The following is a 22,274-nucleotide window of genomic DNA, read 5'->3' on the forward strand; positions in this document are numbered from 1 at the left end:
AATCTTATTTATAATGTTTATTTTCAAGTTTCAGAAATGTTTATAGAAACATTTGTTCTATTTGTTCGCCTCGAGATAATATAATACATATGATGGATAATGAAAATTTAATTAGGTTTTCGTTGTATTTTAAATGAATATTGTTCTGGTTTGTTAGGGAACACTTGAATTTTTGAATTGAATGCACAAAACTGCTATTAGCATTGATGCTTGTATATATGCAAAGGCATAAATTAATTGCTAGAAAAATAAAACACTTATGGCGTTTTGAATTTGAAACGCGAAGAACAAGCTTTGGATTGCACGGTGTAGAAACTAGTTAGAAAATTGGTTTTAATTCGATTCAATGCGGGATATATATAAAATACGATTATATGAATAATGTTGCATGTCATGAGAATGATTAGCGAATCTATCACGAATGCAGTTATGGAAACATGTGAAACTATATTGTTCACTATATACCCTATGTGATTTCCAATATAGATAGTAGTTAATTGGTTAATTCACTATTTGCGAGCGTTTCGTGATTCAATATTGCTTGAAATGTAGTAGTAAGTCATGTTAGTTGAAATTTGGAAAGGTAATTTGATCAACTTTTTTATATGGTGTAGGTTAAAGTGTACTTTAAAGGGAGAAGAAAATGGCGACTCTGAAGGATATTGGTATTTCTGCAGCCATCAATCTGTCATCTGCGTTTATGTTCCTTTTGGCGTTTGCAGTGTTGCGACTTCAGCCTTTTAATGATAGGGTATACTTCCCAAAATGGTACCTGAAGGGGATAAGAGGCAGCCCAACAAATTCCAGATCAGCCGTCAAGAAATTTGTTAACCTTGACACTGGGACCTATATTAGGTTCCTCAATTGGATGCCTGCAGCATTGCATATGCCTGAACCCGAGCTTATTGATCATGCAGGCCTTGACTCAACCGTCTTTATTCGGATTTATTTTCTTGGGTGAGTTAATGTGTACCAAGTTTTCATTGACTGGTTTGAAACCTTTATTAAAAATCTAACAAAAGGACATTAAGATATGGCATTATTTGATATACTGTTTTCTATTTTGATCTTATTATGCTTTTCAAATGTTTAGTTATTTTGTTTTTTTTCTAATGAGTATCTTTATATACAGTGTCAAAATATTTGCCCCAATTACCCTACTGGCTTTTATGGTTTTGGTTCCCATTAACTGGACTGGGAAAACTTTGGAAGCACCAGCAGCCAAGGATTTGACATTTAGCGACATTGACAAGCTTTCAATATCGAACGTTCCACTTGGATCAAAGAGGTGTGATGATCCCTTTGAAAAACTTGTCCAAGCTCTATGTTACTACTCACTTTTTCTCTAACACACATATTATTGAGAATTGAAGTAGTTATTGATTGTGTTAGGAACATAATAGATTGTTATAATAGAGTTGAAGACTCTTTGTATCATGAATCTTGATATATATGATTTGGTTACTTCATACTTTATGTTACGGAATTTCATGTCATTTTATTCAGGTTCTGGGCGCATATTGGTATGTCATATGTCTTCTCAGCTTGGACATGCTATAGTCTTTATAAGGAATACATGATTATTGCAACAATGAGATTGCGATTTTTGGCATCTGAACGCCGTCGTCCAGATCAATTTACTGTAAGTTGGACTCATTTTCATCGAGTTGCACCCTTTTCTGCTTCAATTCCTTTCATAGGTAAAAACATATATAGTAATGAAGTTAGAATGCTTTGGAGTTTAGTAGTTTGGAAAAGCAGATTAAGTGAAACTCTAAGCTGGATCCTTTTTCGTACTTGTGACAATGATGAGAACAGTTAGACTAGTAACCTTGTGAAACTATCCATTTTAGATGTCTGTCTTCTATGTTGTATATGATTTTTTTGACTTTCCAATAGAGTTTTGGGCCGCGGCTTTCATTTCTCATCTGTATATTAGTATTAGTATGTTTTATTTTCTGTTATAGTAAGAACCGAACGGATAGCTTCTGCTAATTTCCAGATGTCCTTGAGCAAACTGAATGTTATTTCATAGTAACCCCTTCTTTTTTCTTTTTTTTCCCCACAGGTCTTGGTGAGGAATGTTCCCCCAGATATGGATGAATCAGTCAGTGAGCACATTGAACATTTTTTTTGCGTCAACCATCCTGATCACTATCTGATGCATCATGTATGTTGCTTAGTTACAACTACAAATAGTGTGCCAAATATGAAACCTGTATTTAGTTGTTTTTTTGTTGGGAATTATACACCCCTTTTAATGTGTTTTCGATTGGTCCAACATGTCTATATCCTAGAAGGAGAAAAACTAACATCCCTCGCAATTTCTTCTTCAATTTTAACAATCTTACGGTCTCCCAAAACACTAGTATTTATAACTTAAAAATTTGATACAACATTACTATTATCTTAGTCTCCTATAACAATTACAAATATCAAACAAATATTGTCAATAACAATGCAAAAATAGGAAACCAGCAATAAATATTTAGGTAAAAATTTGGGACAAACCTAACTTTGGATGCATTGGTCTTCATCTAGGAATTAAGATCTGTAATTTACTGAGATTTTCTTTTACGAATCAAAGACTTTCTGCAATGAATCTTGAACTAGCATTCTTTTTGTGATTTCCGGTGGTCTAACATGTGATTAATTTCTTCTGAATTACTGATAGGTTGTTTATAATGCAAACACACTTGCATCAATAGTTGCAAAGAAGACGAACTTGAAAAACTGGTATGTTTACTATCATAACAAATATGAAAGAGACCCTTCAAAGAGACCAACTACTCGGGTAGCTCTCTCTTCATGATTTACTATTAATCAACTTTTCGTAATTTGAGCGAAAGAGACTCTCTTTTTAGCTTTTACTTTATTGTGAGATTAATCTTTTTTTTTTAAGCATGTGAGATTAATCATATGGTGATATCAATTGATATTGTTTTATGTTTCACAATTTGATTTCTTACTATATATATAGACAGGTATGATGGGTCTCTTGGGGGCTAAAGTTGATGCCATTGATTACTATACTGGATTGATTGATAAGTTGAGCGAAGAAGTAAGTACTTGATTAAAGGGTACACTGTTTATTTCAGTGCCACTTTTGTTAGTATTTTTTGTATAGATTTTATTATCTATTCATTTACACAACCCTATAACTATTGGCTATATTTAGACAGCTATTGATGAGTGGAATGAAGTAAAATATATAATAAATTTAAAACTACCATATCATTTTCGAATCATTTTACGATCAAATGGGGTAATGTTTCCATTCTATTATTTGGCTAGTCTATTAACTCATTATAATCTAAGGAGTGGCGGCTACTTGAACTTTTAGTTGTCACTATATGATTGTTGATAATGTGAGGCTACAAGTTGGAAAGAAGTGGAGAAGAATAAAAGGACAGTCATTCATGATATCAATCAGTCAGTTAGAACTTAGAACAGATTAGATACATATGGTTAAATTTTCGCATTTGCTTTTACTTAAAATCTCTTCATATGTTACAAACGATCAATTTCATAGTGCTCATTTCAACCAGGAAGCTAAAGAAAGAGAAAATGTTATGAACGATCCCAATGCTATTATGCCTGCAGCATTTGTTTCATTCAGAACCCGATGGGGGGCGGCTGTGTGCGCTCAAACTCAACAAACTAGTGATCCTACCGTTTGGCTGACAGAATGGGCTCCCGAGCCTAGGGATATCTTTTGGGAGAATCTTGCAATTCCATATTTTGACCTGAATCTTAGAAGATTAATCACCACTGTCTCTATGTTTTTCCTTACTTTCTTCTTTATGATACCTATAGCCTTTGTCCAATCTCTAGCTAACATTGAGGCAATCGAGAAGGTCTTTCCTTTCTTGAAATCAATAATTGAAAAGTAAGTGCTTTCAATCTTATAGTACAAGTTAATTAGCATACTAATTGTGTACTCTTAGTTACTAATTAATCTCTCCTTGACTCTTAAATGCTTATCATATGAACAATTTGGAAAATATGCACAACATCTTTATGTTATTCTGTAAAGTAATTAAGTTACTCATTGCAGAGAATCTGTGAAGTCTGTTATTCAAGGATTTCTGCCAGGACTAGCACTAAAGATATTTCTCATAATGCTTCCAAAATTGATCTGGGCAATGTCCAAAATGGAAGGTTACACATCGTTTTCCAGCTTGGAACGGAGATCAGCTTCAAAATATTATTTATTTGTTCTCGTCAATGTGTTCCTTGGGAGCATTGTAACTGGAACGGCATTTCAGCAACTCGAGCTGCTCATTAACCAGCCCTCTTCAGAGTAGGCTCCGAGCTTGACGAGTTTACACAGCTTTCATTTGGGCACTCAGGTTTACAACAACTGTCATGATGTTTCTATTAATAATTTTGCAGGTTCACAAAAACTGTTGGCAGCACAATTCCCATGAAAGCCACATTCTTCATTACATACATAATGATAGATGGGTGGGCTGGAATAGCTGGAGAAATCATCAGGATAGCTTCGTTAATCACGTTCCACATAAAAAACACATTTTTAGTGAAAACAGATCAAGACCGAGAGAATGCTATGGATCCTGGTAGCTTGGATTTTGCTACATCTGAACCTCGAATCCAGTTATATTTCATGCTGGGGCATGTCTATGCTCCAGTCACACCTTTACTTCTTCCCTTCATCGTAGTCTTCTTTGCTTTTTCCTACATGGTCTATCGGCACCAAGTGAGTTCTGTTAGAGTTTACCTTTTTCTTGTTTAGATATGCATTTATTATACGTATACGATTGAATCGAATTTTAGTTTATTGTTTTATTGCTTTACGTATTGTATTACTATTACAATATTACATCACTTTTTCTGCATAAACATAGTGACTTATTAAGTAAATAAATTTCATCATTCTGTTTCTGATTATGTTTAATTAGAGGTTCTTTTTCTTGTCACAAGATTATCAATGTATATAACCAGCAATACGAGAGTGGAGCAACTTTTTGGCCCGATGTCCACCGTAGAGTAATCATCGGCTTGATTATATCTCAAATTCTTCTGATGGGATTGCTTAGTACAAGAGGCGCAAATAAGTCGACACTATTGCTTATTGCACAACCCGTCTTGACAATCTGGTTCCACAGATATTGCAAAGGGCGCTTCGAATCTGCATTCGTAAAATTCCCTCTAGAGGTTGGTTAAGCAATTACCATTTACATATATTAAATATTGTGTATTAAGTTAACTTGAAACGAAAAGCAAGATTTTAAATCGTAGTTGTGATTTTTGATATCAAGAAGAAACCAGTTGATGTCATGCAGCCTTAATCACTGTTTTATTGTGGTCACAGGGACATAAAAAATTCACGGCCAAATCACATAGGCGATTGCGATTAAACATTTGTTTCCACAATAATGAAATGATTTTTAAATTTCAAGTAGATGAATTTACATGAATCAGATATTAACGGTAGTCTAATACTTAACGCCATTAGCATGACATATGAGATTCGATTGATGACAGGATGCAATGGTGAAGGATACACTTGAACGGGCTGTTGAACCAACCTTGAACCTGAGACTTTATCTTCAGGATGCATATGTACACCCAGTTTTTAAAGGTGGCAACTTCGGAAAAGCTGCAATCATTGATGATGAAGAAGAGAATCCTCTTATTCAAACAAAGAGAGCTTGTCGGAGTAGCAAGCCAGAATCTGATAATGAAGGTGCTAGTACAGGCAGTTGCTAAGGTACAGTTGCCATTTGAGATTCCAAGAAATGACCATGGAGTGAGTAATTATAAGATGCAGCAAGCACCATGCCTACAACTAATTGCATCATTCATACGAAAAATGTTCTTGTATATATACATCTGTATGTATTTGTTTTCTTTTTTTTGACAGCAATGTATTATTTTTTCCTTTTGTTGATGTTGTAATTAATATAGAAAATAATGTATTCAGTGTATATAAACAGTGAAAAATATGTATATTTGATTCACCAATATAGCATAATCAACTTCTTTATGACAATAATTCTGAAGAAAAAAAAAAGGTTTAGGAGTTTTTATTTTTAAACTAAGGTATTCTCGCACACAATTGCGAGAAAACTACTCCCTAACCATCGGCCAAATGGTTAATAGTTATAAAATTCTCTGCATCCATGCATTTAGAACACTGGTGACCGTTTGATCAAGAATAAAGGGTTCAAATTCAAACTCTATTTTAAATTATAAAATTAAAATATACATTTTCTTAGACTATTCAATCTCAATCAAATGGTCACAGATGTCCCAAATGTGTGATTCGGGATCGTTGAATGCAGAAATTAGACAACTTTTCCCTATTGAAAATAAGAAATGGTACTCTAACAAGTTGCTTTCAAAATTAATGCAACAAAGAGATGTTTGTCATTTGAGAAAATAATTCCAATTGAAAATCATTTTTGATAGGCCTTAGCCAACGGTGAGGAGCAAGAGTTGAGAGAGAAACAAAGAAATGTCATTTTCCAAAACAAAACATAAAAAGAGTGAATCAACATATTAAACTCAGCTAATTAATTAGCTCCTCCTAAAACAAATCGTTTAAGAGAATCTGAGTTCAATTTTTAATGAAAATAATTCTTAACCTAACTTTACTTACCTGACAACCGAACTCTGAATTATCAGAGTATTTTTTTTCGAGAACCAAAGGGTTAAAAAAAACATAAAAAATATGCCCCTCCCTAAACCCCAAACAATAACACAAACGTAAGATGTATGTATTGTATTATGCGGTCCTATAATTAGATACCAACACAATCCACACCCACACCCACACCCACAACACCATCTTTTATCATCCCATTCATTCATTCATTCATTCATTTAATTTCACTTCAATCACTTGAATTCACACACTCTAATCACCAACCTCAATTTTACTCAAATGGCAAATCTTTTGCCATCAATTTCATTCTCAGCGACTCCACTCAATCAGCATAAATACAGAACTAAATGCTCCTTTTTTCACATCCACAGGAAGCATCAGCAAGATCTCGTTATACCCTTTTCTCAGAATTTCACTTCAAAAATGTGTGCTACATCAAAGTTGTCTATAGAAGAAACTGAGCAGAAAGTGATTCCTTTTACACAATCAGAAGACATCAAAACATCATTGTCTTATTTGTTTAGAACAGAAATAGATGAAGGTTTGGTTAAAGTTTATGTTAAAAAGAAAAAAGTTAGTTATTTTGTTTATATTGAGGTTTCTTCTTTGGAGTTATTAAGGAATGTTGAAGGGGAAACATTGGTGTTGTGTTGGGGTGTGTATAGTGATGATTCATCAAGTGTTGATGATGTAAAAGGGATGAATTTGAGTTCATTGGTGAAGAATTCTGTTGGAAAATTTTCAGTTGAATTGGAATTTGATGTTGAAAAAGTTCCTTTTTACTTATCTTTTTTGTTGAGATTTTCTGGGTTGGAAATTAGAACCCATTTGAAAAAGAATTTCTGTGTGCCTGTTGGTTTTTTTCGGGGTCGTCCGTCTCCATTGGGGATCTCATTTTCCCCTGACGGGTCTATCAATTTCGCTGTTTTTTCAAGGCATGCTGAGAGTGTGGTATTGTGTTTATATGATGATGATGATAGTGGTGTGGATAAGCCTGCTTTGGAGATTGATCTTGATCCTTATGTTAATAGATCAGGTGATATTTGGCATATATCTTTTGAGAGTGTAAGGAATTTTGTGAGATACGGTTATCGATTCAGAGGAGCTAACAGGGATAGTAGTTATTCTGAGTGTGTTGTTTTGGATCCTTATGCTAGAATTGTTGGCAATTCATTTCAGAATGGTGTTGGATCGGCGAAGAATCTTGGATTATTGAAAAAGGAACCTGCTTTTGATTGGGGTGATGATTATCATCCGAATTTGGAAATGGAGAAACTAGTGGTGTATAGGTTGAATGTGAAGCGCTTTACCGAGCATGAATCGAGTCAACTTTCTAGTGATTTAGCTGGGACATTTTCTGGTTTGTGTAAAAAGCTGCAGCATTTTAAAGATCTTGGTGTGAATGCTGTTCTGTTGGAACCGGTTTTCAAGTTTGATGAGAAAAAGGGACCTTATTTTCCTTGTCATTTTTTCTCCCCGATGAACCTTTATGGACCATCCGGAGAATCTGTATCTACTATAAACTCTATGAAAGAGATGGTGAAAACTATGCATGCCAATGGGATAGAAGTTATAATGGAAGTTGTTTTCTCCAATACTGCTGAGACCGGTGCTCTACAAGGTATTGATGACTTATCTTACTATTATGCAAATGGGGTCGGTGATTCGAAGGTACACAGTGCTTTGAATTGTAACTATCCTATAGTGCAAAATTTGATTTTGGATAGCCTTAGGCATTGGGTAACTGAGTTTCACATTGATGGTTTTTCTTTTGTAAATGCTTCACATTTGTTGAGGGGGTTTCATGGAGAATACTTGTCTCGACCTCCCTTGGTCGAAGCAATTGCTTTCGATCCAGTAATGTGGAAAACTAAAATAATTGCAGATTGTTGGGATCCCAATGACATGGAACCAAAGGAGACTCGCTTTCCTCATTGGACGAGATGGGCTGAAATAAATACAAATTTCTGCAACGATGTGAGGAACTTTCTAAGAGGTGAAAGTCTTATTAGCAATCTTGCAACAAGACTTTGTGGGAGCGGAGACGTGTATTCCGACGGAAGAGGCCCAGCATTCTCTTTTAATTATGTTGCCGGGAATTTTGGACTTTCTCTTGTGGACTTGGTCAGCTTCAGCAGTGGTGATCTGGAGGCGGAGTTAAGTTGGAACTGCGGAGAAGAAGGACCTACTAATAAAATTGTTGTCCTCGAAAGACGACTCAAACAAATCCGTAATTTCCTATTCATCTTGTTTGTGTCATTAGGAGTTCCTATTTTGAACATGGGAGATGAGTGTGGTCATTCTTCTGGTGGTTCTCCTGCATATGGTGACACAAAGCCCTTTAATTGGGCTGCTTTGAAAACAGGTTATGGTAAACAAACCACACAATTCATTTCCTTTTTGTCTTCGTTGAGAACGAGGCGGAGTGATCTTCTTCAAAGTAAGAGCTTCTTAAAAGAAGAAAACATCGAATGGCGCGGAATTGACATGGCTCCGCCAAGGTGGGAAGACCCGTCCTGCAAGTTCCTGGCCATGAATTTGAAGGCTGAAAGAAATGAGCTACAAGAGAGCTCTGCATCTTCTGATATATCAGGCGATTTATTTATTGCCTTCAATGCAGATGATCACCCAGAGACTGTAGTTTTGCCCTTGCCTCCAGAAGGGATGTCATGGTACCGCTTAGTCGATACTGCTCTTCCATTTCCCGGGTTTTTCTTGACCAATGGTGATATTGTCCCTGAGCAAATATCAGGTTTGTATACTTATGAAATGAAGTCTTACAGCTGCACTTTGTTTGAGGCAAACAATAGTAATATTTAGGAGAAATATTATCCGAAATATTATCCCCAATTCACCTACTCCCTCTTCTTCCACTGTAAATTTTGCTATTACTTGAATTTCCCTCTTAGTTGTAGATTTGTAAATCAATAATTATGATATAAAAAAAATAATAGTAAAAAAAAAAATTGATGAGGATGAGTACCGGCCACCGGGCAATATCTATCTGCTGGTATCCTGTGTAAAGATACTCGGTATTTTTTTTTTTAATGTGAATGAATAAATATTCCTTGTTTAATTTGGAGACAAGACTCTCTTATATTCTTTCCTTGTACATTCAGGTCAGTAATTGTATTATTAAATCTAAGAAATACCATTCTGTCATTTTTTTTAAGAAATACCCTAGAACAATCTATCATAACCTAGATTGTTCTTTACCAGATTTGACTTTACTATAGTGATAAAGTTAGTAAAATGAGAAAATCAATGGATTATATTGTAACCACCTATGACATGTTATGTTATGCATGTGCATATAATATCAATCAATCATTGATTTGTTTAAAAAAAAATGACAGAATGGTATTATTCACTTTACTCTCTATTGTGAATTACTCATTTTAGAGGAGCCTTTTTACCCCCACTCTGTTCTGAACAAATCTCTTACAGGAATGCATTCCCCTCCCATGCAAAGTCCACCCATAACAGGATACCATAATTTCATGCGGTGCTCGATATGGTCCTTGATGCTGTTAATTGATGCCATACAAAATTGAAGAGAAAACTAATGAAAGGGGATTCAACCAGATACAGTTTCATGCATTTAAGCATTACCATATTCACATACTTTTGTAATTGTTTGCATATAGCACCCACAAAATATAAATCACACTAATAATACTTACGGGAAAATATATTGACGGAGACTCAATTACCGAAAAATACTGCCTGTACAAAAGCCATTTGATCAGAAGTATATACTGAAATAGGCAGAAAAACATTTAGTTGTGCCAATTTGAAACCAAAACTTTTCTATTGTCACCTGTAAGGTATATAAACTACTGATTTTTCAAAAAATAAAGATCACTAACATCATTTAGAGCTAAAGCCTAAAAGGTATTAATCGGTATAGTATTTGTCAGTTCTGATAGAATTACAACATATGTTCAAATTTGACTATTGTTTCAGCTGCCGCACCCATGACACCTATCCCTCCAATTTCCAAAAGTTGGAGAGCCAACTCATCTTCATTCAATTGTCTTAATCCCTTGCTTAGTCTCTTCAACAATTCCGCATCAACTTCCCGGACCCACATTGGAGTGCAACTCAGCAATAAGCTCACAAAACCTGACACATAAGCTCGCCAGGTAGCATGATGGCAACGCAGTGATGTATTCCTCTCCAGGGTGCTTGTATGGAATTCCAAATGCTGCCAAATAACCTCTGCCCGTTGATTTGGTGAAACTGAACAATGGTCAATACCCCATGCAAATGCCACACTAAGCATAACAAAAAATGCCAGTGCATAGCCGCTGAGCATAGCAACCAGTGCTCCAGATTCCCCACCATCCTGCTCAAACATATCAGCTGATAAAAACCAGGAAGGAACAGTGTCTCTTATCAAAGATTGAACCAACTTTTGTCCACCTGATATCCAAACCAACGAAGCCCCAAGTAAAGCAGCATGCTTGACACGTGCCATGTATCTGACAAAAGAAACCTCTCCACATTTCATTCCATACTTGAATTTTTTTAGTTGTTTCCTTGCATTGCCTTTATGTAACTCACTACTTGTTATGTCTCTAACTGAAAGCATTAGAATAGACATGATTTCTTTGTTCAAAAACATGATATCTCCAATAGACCGATACGCTCGTAGGTAAAGAATCCCTGGAGCAACCGGAGAGATCCCACCGGCAACTTGGGAAGCAAGGCCATGCCCAAGAAGGGCACCAACACCACCATTATTACTCATACAGGTAGAGCCAACTCCAAGAGTGGATGTGAAGCAACTTTTTAGCAGCTGAACTACAGCATCTTTGTTGTGGTGGAAGACAGTTCCGGAAGCACTGAGCAAAAAGTAGTCACTCCAACGCTTTACCTTTTGAATCCATAAAGAAGTCAAAATGGGCATACAAGGCCAGGGACAACCAGAAGCAACAGCACTAAGAGCTGGGCCAATCAGAACGAGGAATCTCTCTTTGCCTTTCTCAAGTTTGTATGTTATTGACAGGCTTACGAAAGCTGCCAAAGGCAAAGGAAGTGTAGCTGGAGAGTCTCCATCTGTTTGTTTACAGGGAATTTAGAATACTGTCAATATAATGAACCTTTCTATTTCAACATAAAATAACAATAACAATAACAATCAAACTTAGTCCAACGCAAACATAATTGCCTGCATGAGTGGATATTTATTGGTAAAAATACAGCTAGTCGGTTAATTTGTCAAGAAGAATACGGACCTTTGTAACAATGTCATTAAAGTTTTTTTTTTTTATTAAAAAATGTAGTAGTGACTCCAATCAATTACCTACGGCAAGGCTTGGCACATCAACACCTGTGGCTGCTAAAATTTTCTTTATCTGTTGTTCAACGAGGGATAAATTTGCAGCAGGGCTAGGCCAATCGGTTCCATTCATGAAAGCTGGCTTCCATATGCCCCTTGTAACTTCAGCTGAAAAGTAGCTTGCAATGGCAACCAAAGATGCCGGAATAAAATCGGCCAAATCTTTGAGGCCTTAGACAAAAAAAAAAAAAAAAAACAGAGAAGTCAAATTACACAGCTAACAACCCAAACAAATATTAGAAGTATCAGTATTAACAATCCAGTATAGGTTTGCTAAATTTTAGCAAAAAAATTATTCAACGCATAATAAAGAAGAATCATGGTGAGAGAAGTTTACTACTCCATGAGACGCCAAATATTAGAAATTATTTAAAAAATATTGCATAAAAATTTAGAATTGTTATAAAAAAATGGTAGAGAAGTTTACTACTCCATGAGACGCTCACATCCTTTTCTCATTTATTTTCCTGTTCCTCTCTCCCTGACACCCCTGCCCCCAAAATAACAAACAGTTAAGATAGTGTTCAACCCAAGGGTAAAAAAGTTAGTGTACTACAAATAGAAGTGTCCAAAATCAAACGACTTTCAAGTAAAACCCATTGGGCAGTGAATTGAATTTTAAGGTACCAGAAAAATCATTGGAAACTTATGGAAGGACAGCAATATGGCTCAATAGGAGTAGCTGGTCATGAACATTACCACATTTTTCATCATTGTTGTTAGGTCACTTCCTGTTTCATGCATCATATGGTTCATATCATATATGGTTGAGTAAAAATCATTGAGTTATTAAGACGTGCCATAATCAAATGGATGCCGCAGTTGGGAGAGCTAGCCCACCTCGTGTAGTAGCCTCAGATTTTTTAAATAATTTTTTCTTCTAGGTAACAACTACCTATGTATTCATTCAATTAAAAAATTCATCTACCATGAAATTTGTATTCAACCGTCTACGATAACAATCGAAAGAAAAGTACATTTAATTTATCTATAAAAAGAAAGATATAAAAGTAAAATTAAATTAAAGTGAATATATATTTTGAAAACAATTATAATAACAATCTTAAAACAGTCTTCTTCAGTAGCAACTATGAACCTTTTTCTCACCTTTTTGAAACTAATTAAAAAGTACTGTTCCAAACACATTTTTTGTTTTATAATTCTTTAAAACTGGTTTGGCAAGAAAGAGAACAGAACCAAATATGGCTTCCCTTTTCAACCAACAAATTCATTTGGAGCTTTACATTTGTATTCCAATCTAGACGTCCGCACCCCACATTTTGTGACAATCATACATTTCAAAGCATCAATCTCCCATTATAATTCTAACTAACTCTATAATTCAAGTTAAAAACAGAGAACAAAGCAAACCTGTAGCCAATTCACGGGTAGAGACTCTTCCATAAGCACAGGCATTCAGAGAAGCATCCAGCACAAAGGGAATGGCTTCCAGGATATCCCAGGCAGGCACTTTTAGTTTCATTAAAGCATCATCCAATGCAGACCCAGATCCAGATGAACTGCGGCTTCCTAAGGTCGTAGGTGTCGAAGGTTCAGAACCATCATTTACCTTCCTAAACATCATGCATAGTAAAGCATCAACAATCTGATGAACAGGCCCTCCAGGCACAAGGCCAGAGTGGATCGAAGCAATGCATTGTTGATGTTGTCGATACCAAAAGTTTAGTTTTGGAAAGGAATCCATAAATACAGGTTCCTTAGGAAAAGGTATAATTTTTGGCAGTCTTTTGAGCTTTAGACTATCCTTTGCTGATTTTCCAAATGAAGCTACTTTATAGTTTCGAACCAATAAAAGATATTCAGGACTGAATAGCGATCCAAGTGGTGGAGTTGCTGCATTGACCCGTACTTGTTCACTGGGCAAATGATCAAACCGCCAGAATCTAAGCAAAAGAGTAAATGCGTTAGAGAACACCTCACGGTGAGAGATCTTTTCTCCGGTTGTTGCGACAGTCCATGAGACATCAGGATCGCATGAGCCAAAAACCTCACATATTTGCATTAGCCCTGCCGCAAGTAATGGAACCTGAAATGAAAAAACCGCAACTTATATCAGCATCAGGAAACAAGATACATGCACCATCAGTTAATCCTCTGGTACAACAACCCCTTCATGTTTTAAACTACTTTTTTCCCTTAAACTAAAAACTTAATTGATTTGAAGAGTCTTCCTAGACTGCAATACTACAAACACCTTAAATTGAAAAAGGGTAGTTGACAATTGCATGTTAAGTAAAGGACTAATAAATTGAACATACCAAACCATGAAGGGAGAAAATATGAACACAGTCTACAGGTGAAATTCCAACAAGAAGGACATTTAGAAATGGAGCTTGGCTGATCAAATGGTTGTCAGTCCCAGTGTGATTAGGCAGACAAATAGGTGAGAGCAACTTTGTGATAAAAAGAATAGTGTGTTCCTGCAAACAAAGATAACAACATAAACCTAAAGCAAATAACAGACAAATTAAAGAAAGGGTCTGGAGACACCAAAGAAGCTAAAGAACTTGCTAGTTATACAGTATACTGGCAGCCTGCTGAACAGAAAACTTTCTCCAAGACTTTATGGTAAAGTTTTGCAGAAGAAACGGTAAAACCAATAAAAAATCGATTTCACTTATTTTAATATAAAACTTAGAAAACAAGAAACAAAACAAAAACAGTGGATATTTTTGTTTTAAATCTGCAAACATAAAATGAGAACATGAAATGTTTTTTGAAACCATACAAGCCCTTTTAACAGTTTTAGTCTCTCTGTAGCCAAAGTGTTAAGATTACCTGTACATTCCATCCACGTACTAGAGATGCACCACACAGAATGGTAGCAGCAGATAGCTTCTCTTCATCTGAACCATCAATTGCAATTTCGTATATCTTTTCAATCTCCGCTAAGCTTTCCATCAAATCCATGAGCTAAAGTTCAGTTGCCTTACCTTGTAAGTTTTTTTAAAAAAAGCATCTAATATACCCAGCTTCAGAAAAGAAGAGTGTATTTGTTGTGCACACACTAGGCAATACTATCATTAACCAGACAGCTGCCCGTTCAAATACAAGAAGTCTCTGTCATGTGTGTGCATATCTCTTATCTATGAATTGTAAATCTATATTTCGTCTAGAAAACAAGAATCTCATATCTTTTCAACTGTCTTTTGATACAAGAACTATGGGTACGTCCTAACTTAGCCAAGTTTTATTAAGAAACAGATGGTTGTTTGTACAGCAACCTTTCATATTATATTTTGAATACATGTCATTTCCACGTTTTTGCTCTGTTGATTATATATTCAACATATCACAACTATTACATTCACAGATTTTACAAATTCTTTTTAAGTATTTTTAATATAGTGCTTATTATATACTTATATATTTAATTTACATTGAAATCAGAAAATACATTATATGCTTGCCAATGAGTGCATGTTTGAGTGACAAATAAAGAGAAGATAAAATTGATTTAAGAATGACTATATTTAATGTTATGTAAGAATTCTATACACTTAAAAAGAATTAAAAGAAATGGTCAGGACAACCGTTAGGGCAACAGTAAGTCGCTGCTTTGTGGCCAACTGATCATGGATTCTAGTCACAGGAAACAGCCTCACATCTGATGCAGGTAAGGTTGCATACATCTAATCCTCTCCAGAATCCACAACAACGGACACCTCGTGTACCAGGCTGCCTTTTAAACTAAAAAAGTGGTGCATTACCTAGTAGGCAAGTATCAGGAGTGCAAATATTACCACTAATAACATTAAACACAAAACATGACATTAAACGATGCAATAATGCATGGTGTTGGCTCACAAAAAATGGAGTTAACGTTCGGAGAAACTAGATTTTGGCAGGACAATATCTAGAGTTAAAAACAGGGGGATAATAAAGAATGAAATATAAATGGGGCCTCGTCTTCAGATCTGAACAATCAGTTTAAGAGAAGAAGCTATTTTAAGAAAAGAAGATATATTTTCCATGTAACAGCCTTAAAGAATGAAAGTAACAAGAAGTCGGTTGTTAGATCCTAAACCACCAAAATAATTAAAGAACATTTACAAATAAAACTACATGAAACAGAAATACTCCCACTACTGAACTATGTATGAACAGTGGTTAGGTCAGTAGCATGAAATTCATGAATGGCAAAAACCAAGGCTTTCTCATGATTTTCTGGCCAGAAAAAAAGAAATCAAGCTGAAAAGTGAACCGTGGAGTGGAGCAGGAGATGTAGTCAGCAATAAGACTTCCTCAAAAAAGCGGTTGCAAAAACAACTAACCAGAAGAGCTAATATCCTAGACCACTGCCATTTTGACAGTGTTGAAAAAACAGCATTCAGGAGAGATAGAAAATCAATATTTTAAAGAAAATAGAAACCTTCCATCTTAGACAGTTTCTTTAATCAATCACCTTCCCCAAATTGTTCCCTTCTAAAACCATTTTTAAGAGGCAAGTGGTGAGGGTACAGAGCATATAGGAATGATATGAGTCACCAGCCTACCTGGAAGCAGGAGTTGCAACTAAGACATCAACTAATCCAGGAGTTAATTGTGACCCCTTCATCAATGACGACCAGCCATCCACATGACTAGAAATGCTGGAAGGAATTTGATTGCTGCAGGCATTCACATAGCCAGGCCAAAAATAAGTCGATGTATCAAGTAGATTTCTTGCAATACAGGCCTCAACAATTAGATGCCGTAAGTTGCCAGCTGCAAGAGAAAAAAAATTTGAAGTGTCACTTTTACACCAAAGAGGCTTGAAACAAAAAACGAACAGGCTAATACGAAATAGAGTTATAATATGAAAGCGGATGACAAAAAGATAAAAAGAGCATTGTTTGAAAACAAAAATATGATGAAATTTCTTAGTGCCAAGGGTAAAAGTGCAGTCAACAAAGCTATTCACGGCTAAAATTTCGAGAAGAGCGAATGAGAGTTAAAAAATGCAAACATTGACTGCCCTTCATTCCAAATATTTGTAATATTTGCACCATCATATTTTCTCTTTTTCCATAGGTCCCTTTCATTATTTTAACTTTGATTCACTCCAATAGTTGATCCTAGCCCTGCCTCAGTTAAAACACATACCGATAAAAAGGGAACATATTAATTGGAAGCGCAAATTCTCTAACCAACATGAAGTTACAGATTAGATGCCGTAACAAAGAAATTACTCACAACAATTCATGGGCAACTCATCCATGCTCAATGATTCTGAGTTCCCACTACTCACAGGGTTTCCTGATACCAACACAATAGCCTTGGCAGCAGCTTGATTGGCTTCCTTGAGAACGGCTTGAGGTGGAGTAAGCAAAAACTGAAAATCACCCAATAACTGTAAGCTAGTAATCAATTCCCCGCGACGCTTCCCCAAAACCTGTTTATTTTTTCCTTGATTTGTAGGGCCACATTCAGCTTCTTCAATCAGTTCACTTTCCTCTTCTTCAATAATATTTGCGACCACGTGGGTTGTTATGCTCAATAACATACACATACAAGTATCACAACGAGGTACAGGACCTTCATTTGAATCCCTTTCCTATAATAACATGGCAATAATATACATTATAATTGTTGTTATGTTAACTGTTAAGATTATGTTGAGTCCAATTTCATGGAATTTTCCAGGGTCACTGGATTTCATGTAAAGAATCAGTTGATCAATTAAATATAAAACTACACGTGGGTACACAGATAAAGTAAAATGTACAGACATGTATCATACACAAGAGTAAATCAATCTAGCAATTTTTAATAGAGAATTCATTAGCTCTCCCTTCCCTTTTGTTGAAAAATACCTACCCTTTGAACCAACCGCAGTGCTGCAATCCATAAACCCAAAAATGTATTGTGCCACATAGTGCCATTAATGGCGTGTAAAATTTTTACCAAACCTGTGCAATAAGAACATTAAACAAATAATACTGATTTGAAAAGAAAAATTAAACAAACAACATTGTATTTATTGAATTTCTATTTTGTGGATTTTTCTTGTGTTTAATTTGATTCTCTGCTTTGTGGAGGAACTTTACCCAACATTACGATTTAAAATTAAAAAAATAAAATCAACCGGACATTCATACCAGTAATGATTTCAATAGCACTAAAAGCTGCTACATGCCCTCCATCCAAAGCATCTTCAAGTATAAGATCAATAGGAAGCCAAAGAGAAGACCAACTACTCTCATAAGATTGACCAGCAAAAGATATTTGAGAACCAGCAGGTATGACCACATTAGACTGACGCTTAGATTTTGGATTGCATTCATGAGATACAACCCCGTGGATATTTTCCATCAAAGATACAAGGGTGTCTGCATTAATATGTTTCAAATTCCTCAAAATTGAAGATTTTGATGCAAGCAGCTGCATTTGGTGATTGAAAGATCCCCAGTATGATGGCCTACAAAAGATAACATTCCTCATTGAAGGTTCCAAAATCTAAATTGAGATACACTCAAATAAGTATTTAGACAGTTTACATCTTTCATGCAAAGTATATAAAAATTAGGTTCTTACATGTTTCGATGAACTAAGGAAAGAAGCCTTGATGTCATTTTATTTTGTAATAATTCTACAATGATCTCAATAGCCATAGTTGTGTTTTCCCTCTGCAACCCCTCCTTCTGCTTAGTTTTCATTTCATTGATGCAGTCAGGCTCATCAACATCCATATAATGTGATCTGATTAGCCATCTTGGCTTATTTTCTGGAACATGATCTAATAGCCCTTCATCATCCAAAGATGCTTCAAGTAGCTGCCATAAAATTGAGAAGACAAGTTCAACAAGAACAACTCCCGGTTCACACACCTTTTGGTTGTATACTTGTGAAAGCTGAAGAACATTATCAATTGATTCCATGATCCTGTGAAACAATTGCATTAGTAGTATTTACAAATACACAAGGAACCTTCCTCATCCCCAAAAAGATAGAAAGATAAAGAAATACAAACTAAAATAAAGAAATACAAACTAAAAAATGGAGAAGCCACTTGAGCAGGTTTATGTTCCCTTTATGATAAAATGTTCCTTCATATTTACAATCTATTAAGACTGCCACGAGCATGAGATTTAATAATGACAAGCACCAAAGCAAGCAATTGTCACCAAGTTAACAAGTAATAGTATGAATACATAATAGCAAACAAAATGTAATCATCAAAATGCCTAAAGTCCACATTTATGCCCGAAAAACTAAGAAAATGTGCACTGTGATATATAAATCTCTAAAGTCTTATCCCAGTTTATGAGTTGAATGATTTGAGCCTTTTAGGAATAAAAAGTGGTAGCATTTGGTACAGTGTTATTAAATAGCGGTGCTATAGCACTATTGCATAGTGGAATTTGAACAAAACATTGGTGTCCCATAATACGCTATTGAGTACAAAGTCTTATGAAATAGCGGTTCTATAGCACTATTGCATAGTGGAATTTGAACAAAACATTGTTGTTCCATAATACGCTATTGAGTGCAGAATATTGTTAAATAGCGATGCTATAGCCCTATTGCATATTGAAATTTGAACAAAACATTGTTGTTCCACAACACCTATTTAGTACAAAATCTTGTGAAACAGTGGTTACAACAGTGCTATAGCCTATAGCAAAATTCTTTGGAATTATTACAAACCAACTAACCTAAAAACTTAAACTGCTATGTGAAAACTGAAAACACCTGATTGAACCTAACATAACAATAAGTGAATAACATTGTGCTGAAATTCCACTTTGATTCAAAATACTTTAAAAAATCAAGATAATAAAGATTAAACATTAGACTTCAAATAATTTGATCACAGACAAAATAAAAAACGTGAATAATTTGGTATCTAACAGAAGTTAAACCTCACATTTCATAGTTGGAATAATAGATATGAGATTCAAGCTTGAACACATTTTGCTTGACGAGTTCCATATAAAGTCTGTAAGCTATCGGATGATGCTCCCTCCTCGGAACAACCCTAAAATTCAATCAAAACCTAATTTCAGTTACATAAACACAGTACATTACATAGAAAAAGCGAACAAGGGAAAAAGAAACGGAAATGTGGAACGACCTAGTGGAGAGAAGAGCGAGGAGGAGTAAAGGAGGGATAATGTCGAGTGAGGCGGCAGTGTGTAGAAGCTTCCAAGCGGTGGGAGAGTGATTGTTCCAAAATAAATGAGAAACTAAACGGTGAGCGAGGTCGACGGAAGGGAGAGTAACGGCGGAGGAGCGAAGTGTTGAGGTGATTTCAACAGCCCATACGTTAGGATCGGTGTTAGTCTTCAAAGTTAAGTCGGTTTGGCGAAGAATCACGTCCCAGATGAGACGTTCATCGCCGTCGCTAGTTTGGGCGGGAACCGCCGTGGCCATGAAATGTGTGAGAGAGTGATTTCTTTGTTAAACGAACGAATGAGTGTTCACGGGCGAACGACAATGCATGGAGTATTAATTTTATATATACTAGCGGGCCAGGCATATGTACCAAAAAAAAAAAAATACGCTTTATGTTATGGTGAGTTTGTTAATGTGAGTTTGTTAATAAAAGATTTTTGTTGCTACTAAAAAAAAGCAAGGGTAATGTTGGTATTATGAAAATTCTACCCCAAAACTCATGTATTTTTTTTATATATTATAGTATAGAATAAATATAGATGAAAAAATCATAAAAAAAAGAGAGGAAGTTAAGGGCAATTATGAAATAATTAAAAAAGCATAAAGGAAGTTAAGGGCAAAATGGACAAAAAAAAATCCAGCCCAAACTCCCTTATCCCCTTTATATATTGTTATAGATAATTTTTATAATATAAATATTTTTTTTGGCTTAACTACACCATTACGTTTATTTTAGGTTTCAATTCGGTCACTTACGTTTAAAAAGTATTAATTTGATCCTTGCGTTTATTTTTTGTTTCAAGTTAGTCATTTCCATTAGTTTTTGTCACTAACACCGTTTGAACAGTACACGTGTTGGTGTGTCCAAGTGCCACGTGTCAGTCCACATATACAAATTGGTTGTCACATGTGACAAAATTGATGGAAATGACTAACTTGAAACCTAAAATAAACGTATGAAATCAAATTAATACTTTTTAAACGTAAGAGACCAAATTAAAACCTAAAATAAATGTAAGAGACCATATGTAGTTAAGCCTATTTTTTTTGTTGTCAAATAGAATAGTGAAAAGAAAAAATTCACTTTTTTCCTTATATTATTTAGACTACCAAGATAAAATCGCCCTCAAGAGAAAGAATCCAGTTTTGGGTGGAAGGGAATGTTCCCCTTTTGGAAACTTTTGGGGCTTTTGGTGCCCTAGCTCGAAATCCGCATCTCCATCTGGTTAGTGAAAGTTCCATCTCTACTCCCGAACAAGGACAATGATGATAAAGGAATCATATGTGTGTTTACTAGGACATATCATGAAATGCAAATAAACAATCATGAAAGGTGAAATCATGTGTACATTAATAATAATCGTGCATTGTTATGGACTCTCTTGATTTGTTCTATTTCAATTTACTGTATACTATGTATTAATAATTGAAAATGAACTACTACCACCACATATATGAACAACCCTTAAGGCTAAGATGCCTACCCTATTTGCTAGAAGAGTACTGGCTTAAACGTGATACTACCTCACTTGACCAATAAATGCTTTCTTATCTTCACTTCGGTGCAATTTATCAGCACCCTTGCATGTGATGTTTGCAATGAGAACATCAGGTGATTAGAACAATGTAGTGAAAATTTAATCAAAGTGCAAACAAGGACAATGATGATAAAGGAATCATAAGTGTGTGTTTACTAGGACATATTATGAAATACAAATAGACACATACAAACTAGGACAATGAAGAAACAATCATGAAAGGCGGAGGACAACGACGATACCGGATTTTCTAGTGGTTCAGCGACGGAGGACGACGGTGGTTCGGGGGCTGGCGTGGCGGTGGTTCGCCGGCCGGCCGCTACCACTATTATTAAATATATTATTTAATTGTTAATATATTATAAAAAGAAAATATTTAATTTTAAACTAATTAAAAATCTGTTTTTAATGTTTGTACCAAAAAAAATCTGTTTTTAATGTTAAATATTTTTGATATTTTTTTATAAAAAAAAATCAGTATTTTTATTTCAATATAGTAAATCATTTTAAAATTAAAAAAATTATTTCAATTTTTTTAATTTATAACACATTTTTGCAGGCGGAGGACAACGACGATACCAGATTTTCTAGTGGTTCAGCGACGGAGGACGGCGGTGGTTCGGGGGCTGGCGTGGCGGTGGTT

General features: G+C 35.3%; 3 protein-coding genes across 3 annotated transcripts; 2 read left to right on the top strand and 1 right to left on the bottom strand.

Annotated features, from left to right (window-relative positions):
- The first annotated feature begins 643 nt into the window (after positions 1–643).
- Positions 644–6,061, top strand: LOC123890621 (CSC1-like protein At4g02900). The gene is made up of 11 exons (XM_045940260.1): positions 644–957; positions 1,133–1,288; positions 1,507–1,642; positions 2,069–2,170; positions 2,675–2,794; positions 2,981–3,061; positions 3,549–3,889; positions 4,058–4,303; positions 4,396–4,720; positions 4,945–5,178; positions 5,509–6,061. Exons 1-11 carry the CDS (start codon positions 644–646, stop codon positions 5,731–5,733), a joined length of 2,280 nt encoding a protein of 759 aa, XP_045796216.1. The 3' UTR covers positions 5,734–6,061.
- A 369-nt stretch (positions 6,062–6,430) lies between these two features.
- Positions 6,431–9,707, top strand: LOC123890623 (isoamylase 2, chloroplastic). The gene has a single exon (XM_045940263.1). The coding sequence runs from the start codon at positions 6,911–6,913 to the stop codon at positions 9,449–9,451; it is 2,541 nt and encodes an 846-aa protein (XP_045796219.1). The 5' UTR covers positions 6,431–6,910; the 3' UTR covers positions 9,452–9,707.
- A 343-nt stretch (positions 9,708–10,050) lies between these two features.
- Positions 10,051–20,411, bottom strand: LOC123890622 (mediator of RNA polymerase II transcription subunit 33A-like). The gene is made up of 12 exons (XM_045940262.1): positions 20,053–20,411; positions 19,846–19,956; positions 18,513–18,860; positions 18,077–18,396; positions 17,796–17,887; positions 17,172–17,532; positions 16,493–16,703; positions 14,775–14,889; positions 14,255–14,416; positions 13,347–14,022; positions 11,940–12,146; positions 10,051–11,692 (listed from the first exon to the last, which is right to left on the bottom strand). The coding sequence occupies exons 1-12, from the start codon at positions 20,349–20,351 to the stop codon at positions 10,563–10,565; spliced, it is 4,032 nt and encodes a 1,343-aa protein (XP_045796218.1). The 5' UTR covers positions 20,352–20,411; the 3' UTR covers positions 10,051–10,562.
- Positions 20,412–22,274: the final 1,863 nt, after the last annotated feature.

The sequence above is a fragment of the Trifolium pratense genome, linkage group LG6 (genome assembly GCF_020283565.1).
Source record: "Trifolium pratense cultivar HEN17-A07 linkage group LG6, ARS_RC_1.1, whole genome shotgun sequence".
In the NCBI taxonomy this organism is placed as follows: domain Eukaryota; kingdom Viridiplantae; phylum Streptophyta; class Magnoliopsida; order Fabales; family Fabaceae; genus Trifolium; species Trifolium pratense.

Bases quoted from the DNA above. Each gene is read 5' to 3' on its own strand.
- LOC123890621 (XM_045940260.1), top strand. From the start codon at position 644: ATGGCGACTCTGAAGGATATTGGTATTTCTGCAGCCATCAATCTGTCA. The intron at 2,795-2,980 runs GTAGCTCTCTCT...CTATATATATAG, and splicing joins CAAAGAGACCAACTACTCGG to ACAGGTATGATGGGTCTCTT. The intron at 3,062-3,548 runs GTAAGTACTTGA...CATTTCAACCAG, and splicing joins TTGATAAGTTGAGCGAAGAA to GAAGCTAAAGAAAGAGAAAA.
- LOC123890623 (XM_045940263.1), top strand. From the start codon at position 6,911: ATGGCAAATCTTTTGCCATCAATTTCATTCTCAGCGACTCCACTCAAT.
- LOC123890622 (XM_045940262.1), bottom strand. From the start codon at position 20,351: ATGGCCACGGCGGTTCCCGCCCAAACTAGCGACGGCGATGAACGTCTC. The intron at 19,957-20,052 runs GTCGTTCCACAT...ATTGAATTTTAG, and splicing joins CTCGCTCTTCTCTCCACTAG to GGTTGTTCCGAGGAGGGAGC. The intron at 17,888-18,076 runs GTATGAATGTCC...CTTATTGCACAG, and splicing joins TGCTATTGAAATCATTACTG to GTTTGGTAAAAATTTTACAC.